The 16,873-nt window shown below is 39.0% G+C and overlaps 1 protein-coding gene across 1 annotated transcript; it reads right to left on the reverse strand.

Moving 5' to 3' along the window:
* Positions 1–5,674: 5,674 nt before the first annotated feature.
* Positions 5,675–11,157, reverse strand: LOC120439415 (tripartite motif-containing protein 16-like). The gene is made up of 2 exons (XM_039610372.1): positions 9,851–11,157; positions 5,675–9,057 (listed from the first exon to the last, which is right to left on the reverse strand). The coding sequence occupies exon 2, from the start codon at positions 8,851–8,853 to the stop codon at positions 7,177–7,179; it is 1,677 nt and encodes a 558-aa protein (XP_039466306.1). The 5' UTR covers positions 8,854–9,057; positions 9,851–11,157; the 3' UTR covers positions 5,675–7,176.
* Positions 11,158–16,873: the final 5,716 nt, after the last annotated feature.

Here is a 16,873-nt window from a genome sequence, read left to right on the forward strand (position 1 = left end):
TTGGAAACATATTTGGTGATGCTTCATCTCCTGCTTTGCGTTTATGTGGGAGCCCCGTCAAAAACCTGTCCACAGTGTCCAAGCGCTCTTTTTTTTTTTTTCTTTTCATACCGCGCCCCCCCTACAATGGCTAGGGGGGGCGGGCCCCACACTTTGGGAACCTCTGCAATAAAAGAACACACATTCAATCATACAGAGTTAAAAACATGTCCATACCTATGATGTGTGAGTTTCTGTCGGGTTTCCGGCTGATATCCAGCAGTCTGAGCTGACGGTTGATCTCCTCCTCATACTGGACGATGGTTTTTTGAACCTCTGAGAAGATTTCTGCACAAACAGCAGTTAGTCTCTCCTTGATGAACTCTCTCAGATACTGAACTGAACTCATTGCTGCTTCAACTCAGGCTGGACGGATCGATACAAGCATCAATAGAGGCGATTCAGACGTTGGTATTGGTATCAGATCCACACTAACTTGGAGGGATCAATACTTTAGTTTGTGTATCTCCTCTAAGTTTAGTCCACTTTATCAAACAGTAGCTATGTGCGCTCCTTTAACACAGTCACTCTTTGCTCCTCCCTGTCCTCACTTCTTCTTGGCTTGATGGCAGTTGGCAAACCAGCTTATAGATGCATTACTGTCACCTACTGGACTGGAGGGTGGACAGGAGAATAGCAGGGAAAAAATTATAAACTATATTCTTTCCAATAATTCTATAATTTGGAGAAACTGAAATAACAGACTGTAAACTTTGTTTCCATCCTTAACGAATTCCCCAGTGTCACATTTGACTGTTGTACTTGGACAGCCAAAAGTCCTGTGCTGCCATTTATATGTGATATAAGTGCCACAAATAATGAAAGACTTCAAGGGATGGTATACATCAGGGGTCTCAAACTCACGGCCCGGGGGCCACTTGCAGCCTGGGTCAACCCTACTTGCGGCCCATATATTGACGTGAACAAATATAATGCAATTTGGCCCTTGAAGTATATCACGATATACATTTGAAAATTTAATATAACTGACGATATAATTGACACTAGACAAAATACTTTACAACTCCACAACTTTATTAGTGCAAAAAAAACCCCATCAATGTATTTTCACTTAAACAAGCAGCTGTTTTTTTATATGCATTAAAGTTATATAAAAATGTAACAGTGCAAATTCCTTGCTGACAGTTTAACCAAAAGGCATTTACAGTGGAAATGGGCCAACATATCCTCAGCATAACCATGTATAATATCCACAAAACTTAAAAAGAGGTTATACACACAATACGGTAATATTATGTTGAAGCACTAAACATAATACTAAAACATTTGACAGATTTTCAAGCGCCGTGTACCACATAAAATCATTTCGAGGTCAGTAAACACAACCAGAATTCATACGTAAGGCACACGGGATTATAAGAGACACTGTCGATTTTCAGAAAAATCAAAGGATTTATTTTAAGTGTGCCGTATTTTCCCAAAAACACGATAATAATGATGGTCCGCTAGCATGCTCTACCAAAAATAGTGCTTTGTTATGTAGCTGATGGACGAAAGCTAAACCAGTTCAACACTACTGAAGTTGCAGCATTTTTACAAACCAATTCTGGTTCATCCGTTTCATTCAATGATCCGCTTTCGCCCTTCTCATTCTCCGTTGCCGCCATGTGCGTATGAAAACAAAGGCACTGCGCATGCGCGTTTTACCCATATTCTATCGCGATATTTAATTTTCTTATCGTTGCCAAACATTATACCGGTATTACCGTGAATGGTATGATATGGCCCAGCCCTACTTACGCCTGCATTTTTATTTTGTTAGATACGAACAAAATGATAGCAGAAGTGCTGCCACGTGTCTGGCCCGAAAAAGAGGACCAATTTGTTTATTTGATAGTTCAATAAAAGGCTTCAATTAGTTAAGAGTGAGGGAAAAAAATTGTTTTCACATTTGAAGTTTTGTCTAGGTATACAATATTTGAAATGTTAAAAAACAAACAAAACACTACATTTCATTTTCAGAAATATTAGTGGGTGTTTGCTTGTTTGTTTTTGTTCACTAAAGTGGCCCTCACATGAGATGACAGTGGCCCACAGCTGATGTAACTTTGAGACCCCTGCTATACATGCTGCTCAGTGTGAGTGTGTGTGTGTGTGCGCGCTTTTTTTTTTGTTTTGTTTTGTTTTGTCAGACTCAGGGATCACAGTTTTTTTGTAGCCATTTCCCCTCATTGCCGGGTTTCAGAAATATCTGTTTTATTTTTGTAAAGGAGAAGCTCTCACAACTTGAATCAAGTCACTGACTGGCCAATAGGTGTGTCGAATTTTGGATCACCTCAAATTTCTTGGAACCTCGGCCGAGTAGGTAGGTACTAAAAAGTACCTGGTACCAGGTATTACCAACTAATGGACAACCCTTAAGAAGTAAGTCAGTTCAAGTAGATACTAGTGGAAAAAGGCTACCATTCTCTTCTTTCTCCCTCATACCTGCTAGAGATGATCAGTGCATGTTCAACAGTTTCTGGTGCATTACCATAGAAGCTGAGACCTATGGGGAGGTTTTCCAGGCAGTGTATGAGTTAATCCTTGCTCCAGTTCCTGCCCTGCATTATGTTTAAACCTACACACTTTTAGATACTGTGTAGACATATTCCTGTGTCAGCTGTGTCTTAATATTCCTGCCAAATATTCTACATATCGTTAGCTTCATAGCATAAGTGCCTAAGTCATTGTCTGGTCAAAGTGACTTAGGCAATTATGCTATGAAGCTAACGATATGATTCTTAATGATAGTCTAAGGAGCTTAGAAAGAAAAGCGTCTTGACTTCTTTAAGTTGCTTAAGAACGTTTCACCTCTCATCCGAGAAGCTTCTTCAGTTTCAGGGTCAAATGGTGAAGAGACCCAGATTTAAGCCCTGCAGGAGTTTCCCCCCGAGAGGGAGAATGGACCCCCTGATGATCCTCTACCTTATCACATGAGCCAAGGTGTGAAAACGGGTGTGGGTCACAATCAGCCAGGGTTTCGGGTGAGCTCATTGTGAAACCTGGCCCCACCCTATCATGTGATTTCCTGAGGTCAGATGGCCCAGGATGTGAGTGGGCGTTAAAGCATCTGGGAAGGGATCTCAAAACTGGATTATAGATGGCAGACAGTTGGTGTCGTAAGCCACCGCCTCTGTTCAAAGATGGTCGCTCACAGTGGACATAAATGAATTCTTTTACTCCTCTTTCAAACCATCTGTCCTCTCTGTCCAAAATATGAACATTGGCATCCTCGAAAGAGTGACTTTTGTCCTTATCTCTTACTGTCCACATCATTTGAGGAAGGATGTGGACACTTCCACAAGGCAAGTCTCTCTTAAAAACATAAATAAATGTTACCCTGTCAATCAATTCTTCTAACTTTTTTAAGAAAGATACGTTTGCACTGCTCATTCTATGAAATTCATCCAGAGACCTTGATGCATGTGTTTTGGTAGTGTCCCTACTCCTGCACCTTCTGGAATGATCTAGCGCGACTCATTATTGAAAATATTGACTCTAACTTTTCTTTGTGCTGAAATAATGTATTGTTTAGTTTTCACAATGACAAAATTAACAACCGGAGAGAATTAAGTTGAAACCTATTAATAATCCTAGGTAACTACCACATCCACAAAGCAAAATTTAGTCAATTTAAATCTTTGTTCAAAATGTTTCAAAAGGAAACCGAACACAACACTAAAAAGCTATTAAGACCTTCCACCTGTGCCTAGTTCTTTTTATGTTTTTGTATAATACTCTCTCCATGGCTCTGTTCTACCTATGAGCAACCATCAATAAAAATTATGGGAAAAATATCCTTCCCAAAAATCTAAACAGGTAAAAGCGTTTCCCTTGCCCTGCGACAGGGCATGTAAATCTGTAAATCTGCATAACAGCGGCACGGGAGAAATGGCTGTGCAACAAACAAGCACACAAACAAAGAAACCAAACAATTAACCACGTTTCACAAAAAGCCATACATGGGGTATCTTATGGATCAGGCAGCATGTTATGGAGTCGTGTGTCTTTACCTTGCTGAACCACATCCCTACAAACACTCATCGGAGATCCGTTTCTCAGTATTTCAGCACTCTTAATCTCCCTGCAGGCTTATTTATCGCTGCTGTAGCTGAATCTGGTTCCACTCACCCAACGACGACCGTCTGGAGACGATTTTATGATCACTTTAACTCCGTCCTCGTGTCTCGTTGTCACGGTTACACTGCGCTCACTGTCCGTTTCCTCCACATTACAGACTTAATTTCACGCTGGCTTATTTATTTATTTATTATTTATTTTTCCGTCATCACCTAATGTTTGATTTTCATTCAGCTCTATCGTAGCCTTTGTCCTCTCTCCCGCCATCAACTTCTGCTCTTATTTCACTTCCTGGTACTTCACTTCCCTCTGCTGTCTCCTGTCCAGTCACAGTCCAGTGGGATAAACTTCACGCCAAACTCTCGTCGACCCTCCCCCTGCTCCTTTGCTCTGCTGTGGTTTGTTGACATTGCGCATGTTGAAAAACGCTTGCTCAGCGTGTTACGGTATTGATCACAGGTCATCCATGAATTCTTCTGCTGTATATCATTAAATAAGGAATGAGCAGGAGAGACAATAACATAATGAATGGTACTCACTACCGTTCAAAAGTTTTGGAACACACCAATTATTCCAGTTATTTATTGCAATTAAAGTTTCATGTCAAATGTTAAAGTCCAATGAAAAGATTGAAAAGGTACAAATGTAAGTGATGAACTGCCAGAGGTTAAAAAAAGGTAAGGTTATTATAATGATAATAATAATAATAACAATAATTATAACTTTATTTATTTCAAACTCTTCACAAGAACCACAGTATGCTTCACAATAATATAAAACAGATGTATATAACACAGTACAACTGCTCATACAGTACAACTCTAGTTAAAAACCAGTCTAAATAAATGAGTCTTTAGCTGCTGTTTAAGAGAATAAATACAGTGAGGTTACTCAAAACTGAAAAATAATGTACATTTCCAAATAATACAAAAATGTCCTTTTCAGTGAGCATAAAATGGGTTATCAATTTAAAGATTTTCTGCAGCAATGGAGGTTGATCCTGGGTCATGAAATACTGCCAGTGGACTACTGAAGACTGGAAGATGGTATTGAAATCTTCGGTTAATCACGCAGAATCTTTGTACACCGTGAAGAAGGTGAAAGGATGGTTCCACAGTGTGTTCAGCTGTTATGTCTGCTAAAGGTGGCTACTTTAATGAGTCGACAACTTTTGGCTGGTAGTGTATATATGAGGACACTTTTTGCTACAGCATCAAAAACTACAGCTGATTCTTATGGATATTTTGAATTTGTCCACAAATTCTTTGTATGATAATAAAACATTATAATGGATGTCCTTACTGTTCCATATATGTATGTGGGGAGAAAAAGTTCAAATTAGGTGCTTGAATATGATTCATTTCCATATTTATTGTTGTTTTAATCTGTAGCTCAAATTTTCTAAATGAAGCCAAATATTTTTCTCCTCTCTGTGTCAGTGGGATAACTGTACATATACTCTTATCTCTGAGTGAGTGCAGCACAGCACACAGCAGCAGAGACTGTATACAAGGATAACAAACTGTGTGACAAGCTGTTCATTGTTCCCACTTTATTAGAGATTTACATGATGAATTCACTGTGGGAACTAATTACAAGGTAAAAAAAAGAAAAATGAAATAGACATAAATCACATGTTTACTCTTGTGGAAAAAAATGAAATGTGTTACAGACATACATTACATACATTAAAATACATTACATACATTAAAATACATTAAAATCACTAGTGTCTTATAATTCTTGTCAAAAACATTCCTGATGACATGATACACAATAATATGTGTTTAATACACTGTTAATGTTCTGATTTGATGACAGATTTCACCAGGTGCAGGACAGACACATTTCTGAAATTCTGATACAGATTACCATTATTAATGACACAATGCACTTTATTATTTAGGTTTTAATCAGCCTGAAAACATAGCAGAATACAAAACATGTGGACAATCTGAGCTGAGCTACCTTAACATCCACTCCATCCCTTTTAGCAGGGTGAAGGCACATCTCTTGTGTTAGTAATCAGTTTTCAGGTTCATCGTGACTTGCTGAGCACAGAAATGCATTGTTAAAGTCCATTTGTCAATTTTATGGTCAAGGTCAGATTGGGGATTTTTATGGTCATTCCATTGTATAATTCTGTCATGTTTGCTGCACATTTTACTTTTGTATCTTCCCTCATTTCAAAACCACGAAATCAAAAGCTACTATTTCCACACAGAAAGAGTCAAAATTGTGTGAGTGCACAATAAATATTTCCATGTATAGCCAAACATTCCAACTTTTAAAACAGAAACTGTTCAAACTGCACCCACTCTGTCTCTGTACAGCGGCTGCACATTCAGTCAGATTGAACTATTTAAAGGACTCAGCTTAGGGCAAATAAACATGTCTATTCTCCACAATATACAGGTCCGTATTATTTGCTTTTATATTTAAAAAGTTTAAATATACTTTGTTTACATTATACAAGTTTCCTTTACGCAGTATGATTCGGAGGCATGTCATATATTTTCATTGCTATGCAGATGTAACCCATCTTTATCTATCCACAGCACTAGATGGCAAAAAACAATTAATTAACTGCAGGAATGCCTTAAAGACATAAAGGATGGATGACCTTAAATTTCTTGGTTCTGAATTGAGATGAAAAAGATGTGGCAACATATGTTGCTCCAAAACCTGTATGTACCTTTCAGCATGAATAGTGCCTTCATCGATATGCAAGTTACCCATGCAATGGGCACTAACACACCCCCATACCGTCACAGATGCTGGCTTTTGGATTTGAAAATCATTGTATTCTGTTTTTATTTACACAATGTCTCAACTTCATTGGAATTGAGGTTGTGCCATGATTATCAGCCATAAGAACAAATTCAGATTTATATTGATGTAAGGTATATAAATGTAAGTACAGTTTGAATCAGTGCAATATTATTTTCACACATCAATGGACCACTGAACTTCTCAGCTTCTAAAATGTAAAGCCTCATTTAGAAACTACACAAGTACATATAATGGTCAGGGATCAACATGAACCTGTCTTCTCTATTTGACTTTAATCAACTCTACAGTGTCTCCATCAGAGTGACAAAACCGAATTCCAGCATAGAGCGGCTGAGTGAATGTGGTCTGGACTCTGTGGAGGAGAGTCATGGTTTCAGAGACGCTGTAGAAAGACAGAATACCTGCTCTGTGATCCAGGTACACTCCTACTCTGGAGGACCGAGGACCTGAGAGGACAGTTTGGACTTTGTTGTGCCAAAATTTATAACTGCTTGTGTCACAACGTAATGCCCAAGATTTGTCATTGTATCCAAGAAAACATTCATTTAGGCCAGTTTTTCTGCTGATATTCTTGTATGCAACTGCTACACAAACTCCTCTTCCTCTCCACTCCACCTCCCAGTAACAACATTCAGTCAGACTCTCTCTACTCAAAACCTGATAACATCCAGTGAATCTGTCTGGATGATCAAAATAAAATTGTTGTTGGTTCATAAATGTTGTTTTTCTGTTCCCCTCAGATAATAACAGATGTGTGTATGCTGTGTTTGGATCCAGTGTGATTTCACGTGAATATTTTAAGAATCCAGCTCTGGTCTTTGGCTCTGGTGGTGACAGTAAAACATCCACTTCAGTGACTGTCAGTGAGATGTTTGTCCATTCCTCTCTCAGAATGTCCTGTAGTTTATCTCTGGTCTCTGACACAGCTGCTGTCACATCCTCAAAGTACCTCAGAGGACGAATATTGATGCTGGATGAGTGTGTAGACTCACTGAGTGCTGACAGTGAGGGGTAGTTGTGTAGAAACTGGTTGTGATCCTCTGTGTGTGAGAGCTGCTCCAGCTCGCCGTCTTTCCTCTTCAGCTCAGCGATCTCCTGCTCCAGCTTCTCCTGAAGCTCTTTGACTCGACTCACTTCAGTTTCCTGCTGGGATCTGACCTGCTGCTTCACATCAGAGCTTCTTTTCTGGATGAGACGGATCAGCTCAGTGAACATCTTCTCACTGTCCTCCACTGCTTTATCAGCAGAGCCATTGATGGCCTCCACCTCCTGTTGAAGCAGCTTCACATCTTTCTCTCGCTCCTGGATTCTCTGCTGGATGTTTAGTCGTCTCACCTCGAGCTCCTTCTGCTTCTCAGTCCTTTCTGCTGCAGCTGGGACTGTTTCATGGCCTTTATGTTCATCCATTGTGCAGAGATAACAGATACTCTGCTGATCAGTACGACAGAAAATCTTCATCACCTCATCATGACGAGAGCAGATGTTCTCCTGGAGCTTCTTGGAGGGGGCCACCAGCTTGTGTTTCTTTAATGGAGCTGCATCATAGTGAGGTTGGAGGTGTTTCTCACAGTACGAGATCACACAGACTAAACAGGACTTGATGGCTTTCAGTTTCCTCCCAGTGCAGACATCACAGGCCACATCTTCAGGTCCAGCATAGCAGTGATCAGCTGGAGCAGCTTGGAGTCCAGTCTTCTTCAGCTCCTCCACCAACTCAGCTAACATGATGCTTTTCTCCAGGACAGGCCTCGGTGTGAAAGTCTTCCTGCACTGAGGGCAGCTGTGGATTCCCTTCCTGTCCTCTTCATCAAAGTGTGCTTTAATACAGTTCATGCAGTAACTGTGTCCACAGGGAATAGTCACTGGATCCTTCAGTAGATCCAAACAGATGGAACAAGAGAAGGCTTCTTGGTCCAGCTGAACTCCTTTCTGCGCCATTTCTCCTCTCAGTGTCAGTGACTGTGTGAGTTTCTCTTCCTTATAACGGAAACTAGTCTGAGCTCTGATCTCAACAACATGTGTTTCTGCAGTGAATGGAGCCTGTGTGAGCTCTTACACGTCACCACATGTTGGTTACACCCATTTTCAAAGTGCAGCTCTGAGGGGGAGGGAACGAGGAAACACGTGGACAGAGAGGAGGTGCTGTGTTTAAGAGCAGGAAGAAGAGGGAGGGTTATCAGGCTGTGCTTCACCCCAGGAAGAGGAGCAGCTTGAGAGCGATACTGTGTGTTTAACCCTTTATTTAGTGCTCACTCCACCTTTTAAGCTTATTAACACTTTCTTCTATATAAATAAACTTCACTTTAGAAATGTCAGAGTTCTCACCGAAGTTAACAAACAGTGCTTCAGTTTTAGTCAATGCGGGAGGATAATGATCCTAAACATACAGTTAAGGCAGCCACTGACGTGATGCTTGTTTATGTTCATTTCAATTGTTTCTCTCCCTCAGGGGTGCAGCAGGTGTAGTAGTTGGCATATGAGTCAGTAAAGAAATTAACGTGTTTTCAAACACATTCAGCTCCACAAAAATGTGATAAGTGTTTGACAGGAATAATAAAAAGAAACCCCGACTCCTTCTTTAAAAGTATTTTTCTGTTGTTACAGTCGAGTTGATCACAACTTCTACAATCATTTTTAACAGGAACGTGGCTAAATACAGGTATGTGAGAACCAGTCAAAGGTGGCAAAAGTCTAGACATTCTGTACTTAAGTAGAAGTACAGATAGTGTTAAAAAACTTTTACTACAGTAAAAGTTGAAGTACTGGTTCAACTTTTTTACTCAAGTAAAAGTAATTAAGTATAGGCTTTGAAATGTAAGTCAAAGTCAAAAAAGTAAAAAGTAGTTCTTTGCAGGACATTTCTCCCACCTATTTTTTTTTATAAACCAAGAGTTACAAGAGGGTGAGGGGCAGACAAAGGGCAAACAGACACTACCTTAAAAGGAGATGGGGGTCAGCATCCTTGGCCACTCTACTAGTGTATTTCCATTGTGGGGGTGTTTACTGTAGGGGGGAGGAGACCAGAGGTTTTAACTGTAACTATTGTGTGGAGTTCTGCAGATCAGCCTTTAGCATAGGACTGCATAGGATGCAGTGTGCTGATCTCCAGATGCATCTGTAAGAATAATGGGTAATAAAAGGATTGTGTAAAACATGGAAACATCTCAGCGTGATCTCTACCAGGACCAAAAGAATCGCAGAGACGGGCGTTGTCACAACACAACAGCTTAGTAGCTTGAATAGTGCATTTGCAAAAACAGCATTTGCATACACTCAAGTGAACAAATACACCCAAGAGCATTTAACCTACATAACATAATGTAATCAGAACTCACCTTCTGGCATTCACACACAGCAACAAACCAAGGGAATAAATATTGCCGGTGTTACAGACTAACTGGTGTTACTGATTAACTGGTGATGGTCACACAGATGTGTGGTAGACTTGCTTTTCAGGAGCCGCTACCGACAAACCAGGAAATAAACACCGAATATTTCATATGTGACATTTGTGAGGTTAATTTTAACACAGTCTGTCTGTCTTGTTGCTCTTGACCAATAAAATATTGGAAACTGTCTTGTGTTTACCTGGTGATATTCAGACACACGAGGCGTCCGTGAAAACGGCAAACAAATATCGTCACCACGGCGATGCAGTTCATGTGACAGCGTTGAAGACATTGTTTTTTTTTTTTTAAATGGTCGAAGCGAACTGGTCCAGAAATAAACTTTTAAAAGTAAGTACAGGGTTTCATTTCACTAAAACATTCACAACAAATGTTAGAATAATGAATAATCTTAAAAAAGTTAAATTTAGCTAACCTTTGGCTGATTTACATGACGCTAGTGACATCGCCACTTAACACAGCTTGGGTCATACAAACTTTGGTTAATTAGTTTAGTTTGTTTGTTTGTTTTTACCAAAGCTGGGTCTGTTTGTTGGTGTGAAGCCAAACATACTTAAACGTTTTAGGAAACTCCGAGCAGACAGTTCACTCTTTAAGCTAAGTGTATTTATGGAGACCAAACATCTGGCCAGTGAACTGAGGTGAGGAAACAGACTGTAGTGATGTACGAATCATGAACGAATTGCTCAATACTCGAGAATCAGTTAGCAAACTAATTTCATTAGTAGAAATATATCTAGCTTATAATTAAAATTGTAGGGAAAAAAACAACAGCCAGTTTCTTAACATAAACATTTCTGCTCTGAACAGGAAGAAAAAACCCTGAGTAGAAAGCTCACATCAAGGCAATAGCTCCTCAATTCACAGTAGCATCGCTCTGCTAGCATGCTAACAGCACACTTAAGTTACGCAGCCCCTCCCTTCCTGTGCTGCATCGTAGCATAAACGAATCACTCAGCACTCACTCACCCCCTCCCTCCTGGCTCTTTTTTTTTTTTTTTTTTTAAAGAACTTTATTTAACAAACAATGAGTATACAACATACGAACAGATGAAGTATACAAAAGAACAGAACATGAACACACAAAACCAGGGGTAAAAAGAAAAAGGTAATAATTATATGAATACACGCAAAAATTCACATATATATATTGTTTTGAGAGCCTTTTTGTTGGTGGCCCTCCCTCCTGACGCACAGCTTCTTCTTCTTCTTCTTCTTCTTGGTTGGCAACCAATGTTAAGGCACATTACCGCCCCCTGGCTCAGTAGACATTTAGATGAGAAAATACATATTTGACACATTTGAGGAAAGTACTAATAAAATAAAATGAAAATAAATAAAATAAATGTTCCCTTTAGAAGTCTTAATCTTTTTGCTCTATAAAAATAGGTTTTTTTTCAATCACTCATCTTAGCAGTAGGATATACATGAAAAGAGAAACAAATTAAGTTTGAGTGAAAATGTACATTTTTTGCACTCTCTGGACAACTGGCTCAGTGACTGAAATGACTCAAAAAACCCGATTCATTTGGGTGAGTGACTCATTCAAACTCGATTCAGTAAAATGAATCGAATTTACCATCACTAACAGACTTTAACTACTGATTTTATCTACTGTTTTGATTTTATCTACTGTTTTGATATTTGATTTTATATACTGTTTTGTTTGTTTGTTTGTTTGTTTGCTTGTTTGCTTGTTTTAATCCAATTTAAATCATGCTTTTTATTTGTTTTTGTTTTTAATGTCTCTGTAAAGCACTTTGAATCACCTTGTTGTTGAATTGTGCTATATAAATAAACTTGTCTTGCCTTGCCTTGCCTAAAAACATCTTTCACAATTATTTTTTGTTTCTGAAAAATATTTACTCTACATTAGGCCAAAACATTCTGATGTCTCTTAAATTGTTGTGATGTCCTTAAAAAGTGGTGCAAGGTTTTATTCTTCGGCATGAAGAGTGATGAGAATGACTTTTCTGACACAGTTGACTATGCAGCAAAGAAGTGAGTTTTCCTGATTTTAAAACATATTTTGAATTTACTCAATAATAATAATAATGATAATAATAATAACAACAACAACAACAACAACAAAGAAATAAACTGTTGGTAGACAGACACATTTAATCTAACTAAATTTCAATCAAACGAATTCAACATTTGTAAAATAAATAAATAAATAAATAAAATAAAATATGGAAAATGCTCCATGATTTTCATTTCTATCCATCATCTTGAACACTGGCTATAAATGTGTTCACTTCATTATTGTGTGATTTGGTCTCTTCACGTGTCTCTTTCAGTGCAAATAAAGGACTGTTAGAGTGTGTGCTGTGTGTTTGTCTGAAGCATGACAATCCTTTCCAACAAGTATTTCCAGCTGTTTGTCTCCCCTCTGCACTTTAGTCTTTCTTCCTGTCATGTCTGTGTTTGTCCACCAGGTGTCTCCCGCAGCTCATTTTTCTCTTTGTGTTATTTTCAGCCTCTCTGCTTACTTTGTTTGCTCAAAGTTAAGTCATCCAAGTATTAAAGACAAGCCTCATATTTAAAATTTTGTCAACCCAATGATTTCTGAACCTCTAAAAATGAAGGACTGTGTATAAAAACACCTGTAATTCCTAACCACTTAACAAAAATAATCCTTAAATTAAGGCTTAATCTCTGCATTATTTGCAATAAAATCATATGTGATATTTTTCCAGTCTGTGATGCTAACTTGTGTTTTATGTGGAGCTCTAACTTGTCCAAGTCAAGTTTGTCTGTACACTGATACTAACCTGTAGAGTATTTAATGTGGGCTCTCAAATACTGTATTTGGTTAGCAGTAAAATTTTTAACTTAACAACTAGTCATAAAATCCAATTACACACTACAGACTGTAAAAGAGTATGAGCATATCAGCTAAAGAATGGCTGTTATTATTATCATTATCATTATGGCCTCACACATATAACCAGTTGCAGGCTTCCTTCACATAGTTGGATGTTTCATCATCATATCAATCGGTGGCAGGCTTTGAAACCAACCGGCAAACGTGTTCCCTTTGGCAGCCAATCAGAAAGAGCATTTACACCTCATGCTGTCCGGTTGAGGTACAGGCTCTGTGACATTTCTGATGGTGTCCTGTGGTTTTCCTTACAGATATTACATTAGCAGCAAATCTTAGCAGCAGCAACTTCTGAAAGTCTGAAGTCAGCATGATAAACTCGGTTATGTTCCTTGACAGCACGGTAAAGAGCATTATCCTGCTCCTCCCATCACAGAGCTCCACTTCAAGAGTCTGTGCTCATAAACAATGCTGTAGGAATGTGTCAAAGTAACTTCCTCATAAAGGCAAGTGGCAACATCCTGCTACAACTTATTACCCAGTTATGGTTCTGTGCTTGTCTATAGTCACAAATAATTTCTTTATATTTTGCAAGGACACAGGAAACATGTAGAGCAATTTATTGAAACATGAGCAACTGTCATGGGCTGGGTCTGTGACCCAGCATTTTGAGTTCATGATATATTGTTTATTTATGGGGAAATGTTAAGTTCTTGTTTTGTATTATTAGTTAGAACTTGAGGCTTCATGTTTTGCCATTTATCGTTTGGGTTTAGCTCATCTAGCTCCCATAAGGCTAAAGTGGTTTAGCCTTAGTTCTGTTATTGGATCCCCTCATTTCCCCTTTCCCTGGGCTTTGGTCCCACCTGCCCTTTGTGTTTCATGTCTCATGTGTCAAGTTCATGTTGTTTGGTCTGCCTCATCATGTTTTCCTGTTTACTTTGAAAGTCCAGTTTTCATGTCATTGTGTTTGAGTTTACATTTCCTGTGCATTGTTATGCTCATTGTTGTCAGCTGTTTCCTCATGTGTCTCGACTTCCCCTGATCACCTCGTGTGTATTTAAGTCCTCTGTTTTCCATGGCTGTATCCCAATTCAGGGTCTGCAGCCTTAAAGTACGCAGCCTCACCGGTCCTCAAGGGCCGCGTACTCAAAGACCACTAAGGCCGGAAGTGCGAGGCTTGTGAAATGGGACGGTCTAGCCTCCGTCGCGCTGCCCAGGTTGCCTAGCAACCATGATAGCTGGAAACGTGTGGTTGACAGAAATGAAGGAGAACATATTTTGTTCATTTGTTTGTTTGTTTCTACACGAGCTTTGTGTGATTTAATAAGTATCTGAGGCTGAGACCACAGGACTGTAAAACATGATTGTTGGCCTTCATATCTGTACTGAACAGTCATTTAATATTAGCTAGTAAATAACAATTAGTTAATGTTGTTCATGAGACTAAAGTCAGTGTAAATATGATATGGCCAATATTATAGTTAGTATATCAATCATTATTAGTTATTACAGCAGTGAGTTTGAACTCTCAAATCAAATCACTTTTATTGTCACATCACATGTGCAGGTACACTGGTACAGCACGTGAGTGAAATTCATGTGAGTGAACTCTGTGTCAAATACTGAGCTTCAGTAAAGATTCAAGTAGCAGTTATTTATATTTCCTATCACCTTAAATCTTCACTCAAAGACAAGTATCTCTGACAGTGTATATACAGATGTATTATATATAAGAGACAAATATTGTTCTTTCAATATGTTGGCATTACTAAATTTGGCTCAATGCTTACATATATGTGTAAAAAGAAAATGTACGAGCTGTGATAACTGTGTCTGATAGAATGAAGATCAGACTGATATATTAAATATCCCTTTATTGGGTGAGAAAATCAGACCATGTCATAACTGCTTTAAGTCATACAGAATAGATATCAGAGCCTTAAACAGGCTGACTTCTGCTAAATGGGTCAAACTGGGCAGAAAGTACACAAACACATAACATCCTTATAGAATATGATGTAACACTATAAATCAACTTACCTCAGACTATATAAAGCATATAAACAATTACAGCAATATGATGCAACAAACACAGCAGTGCTACTAATCCAAAATACTCAAAGCTTCATAGAACTGAAACAAACATTTATTTTTAGGTCCATTCTGCTGCTGATACATACTTCAGGTTTCTGAATATTAAACTTGTTGCTGCCTTTCATAGTGTGTAACTTGAAGGCCCTGAGTACTTTCTCCCACACTGAAAACAGTGGAATGCTAAAATTATTTGAACATTACCTAATAAGACTGATTCAGGACAGACAATTAGTTATTTTAAACTTTTCTAGCAGTCCTTCACAAACAGGGAACAGTCTGTCTATTCTCTCCACCTGTCAGCTGCTGCTGGCTCTTCCTCCTCCTCTTCCTCACACACTGCTGAGTTTGTCCTGGTGGATCATCAGGGGTGCAAAGCCTCACAGATGATGTGCAGCAGTGGGTCCCTCAGTCTGTCCTCACTCTGGACACTTGCAGTCGTCACACATGGAAATCAAATGTGTGATAAGCTGCAGGATTCAAACACAAGTGTAACTTATAAATACATGTTCATACTTTTATTCCACAATCAGAGAGAAAGAAACAGAGAGAGAGTGCAGGACAGACAGACAGGTGACAGTCTCAGGTGTATACACTGCTACAAAACAGCACAAGAGAAGGAGGATTTAGTGTTTGTGTTATTACGAGTGCTAAACAAGAAGAGTTCCAGATGGTACAGTGGACACATGTGTGACTCCTGTGATTAAAGCATCTTTCTTTCAGCTTAACGAGTGAACCGTCAGCTCGTTCAAACACACGTTAAAGTCCGTTTGGCTCGTCACCACCGAACAGAGGCAGCAATATAACATAGCTAACATTAACAGTGCAGTGAATCCTGCTTGTGCCGTCATATTCAGGACTGCAAACCGAGCAGCATCACTGACTTTCAGCTTGTTGTGTTTGTGGATATATGACTGACTTTAATTATCCATTAAATCATCACATTCTCTGTAAGATTAAGGTCAACTATATATATATGTATATATATTTAGAAGTGGAGGCTTTAAAACCAAGTAAACACTGAAAGTACAAACATCACTAATGTCACATAACTTTGCCGACATGTGGCCAACAGTAATGTTTTAATGTTCCTCATTATTAAACATTTGCACATAAATAAGTGACATAATATTCAGTACTTACTTTAAACAGTTTACTCTTCGGCCGCTCCGCTTCTGCTGTCTGCGGCAAAATTATCCATATGGGCCACGTGGGATATGTTGGGCCACGAAGTCTACACCGCCACGTCCTTAAAATTCAGGGAAATGAAGGACGCATTTGAGGGCCGCATTTTGAGCAGCCTTCGAATTGGGACAGCCTTCGGCGCGTCGCTGTGACGTAATTGGCCTTAAAATGCGGCCTTTAAGGCTGCAGACCCTGAATTGGGATACAGCTCATGTTTCGTTGTCAGGTCATCTGTTTGTGTCCCCATAGTGTTTCGTCATAGTTTACTCAGTGTTCATAGGTTTGTCATAGTATTTTCACTGAGTTTCTTAGTCCTTTAGTTTTCTGAGTGTTCACAGTTTTCTTAGTTTTCATAGCTTCATGTTTTTTTATGTGCCAACATCCAAATAAAGAATCGTCTTCTGTTCAGCCAGCAACTCCGCCTTTCAGTGTCTGCTTCTGGGTCCTG

Source organism: Oreochromis aureus, linkage group 3 (genome assembly GCF_013358895.1).
Source record: "Oreochromis aureus strain Israel breed Guangdong linkage group 3, ZZ_aureus, whole genome shotgun sequence".
Taxonomy (NCBI): Eukaryota; Metazoa; Chordata; class Actinopteri; order Cichliformes; family Cichlidae; genus Oreochromis; species Oreochromis aureus.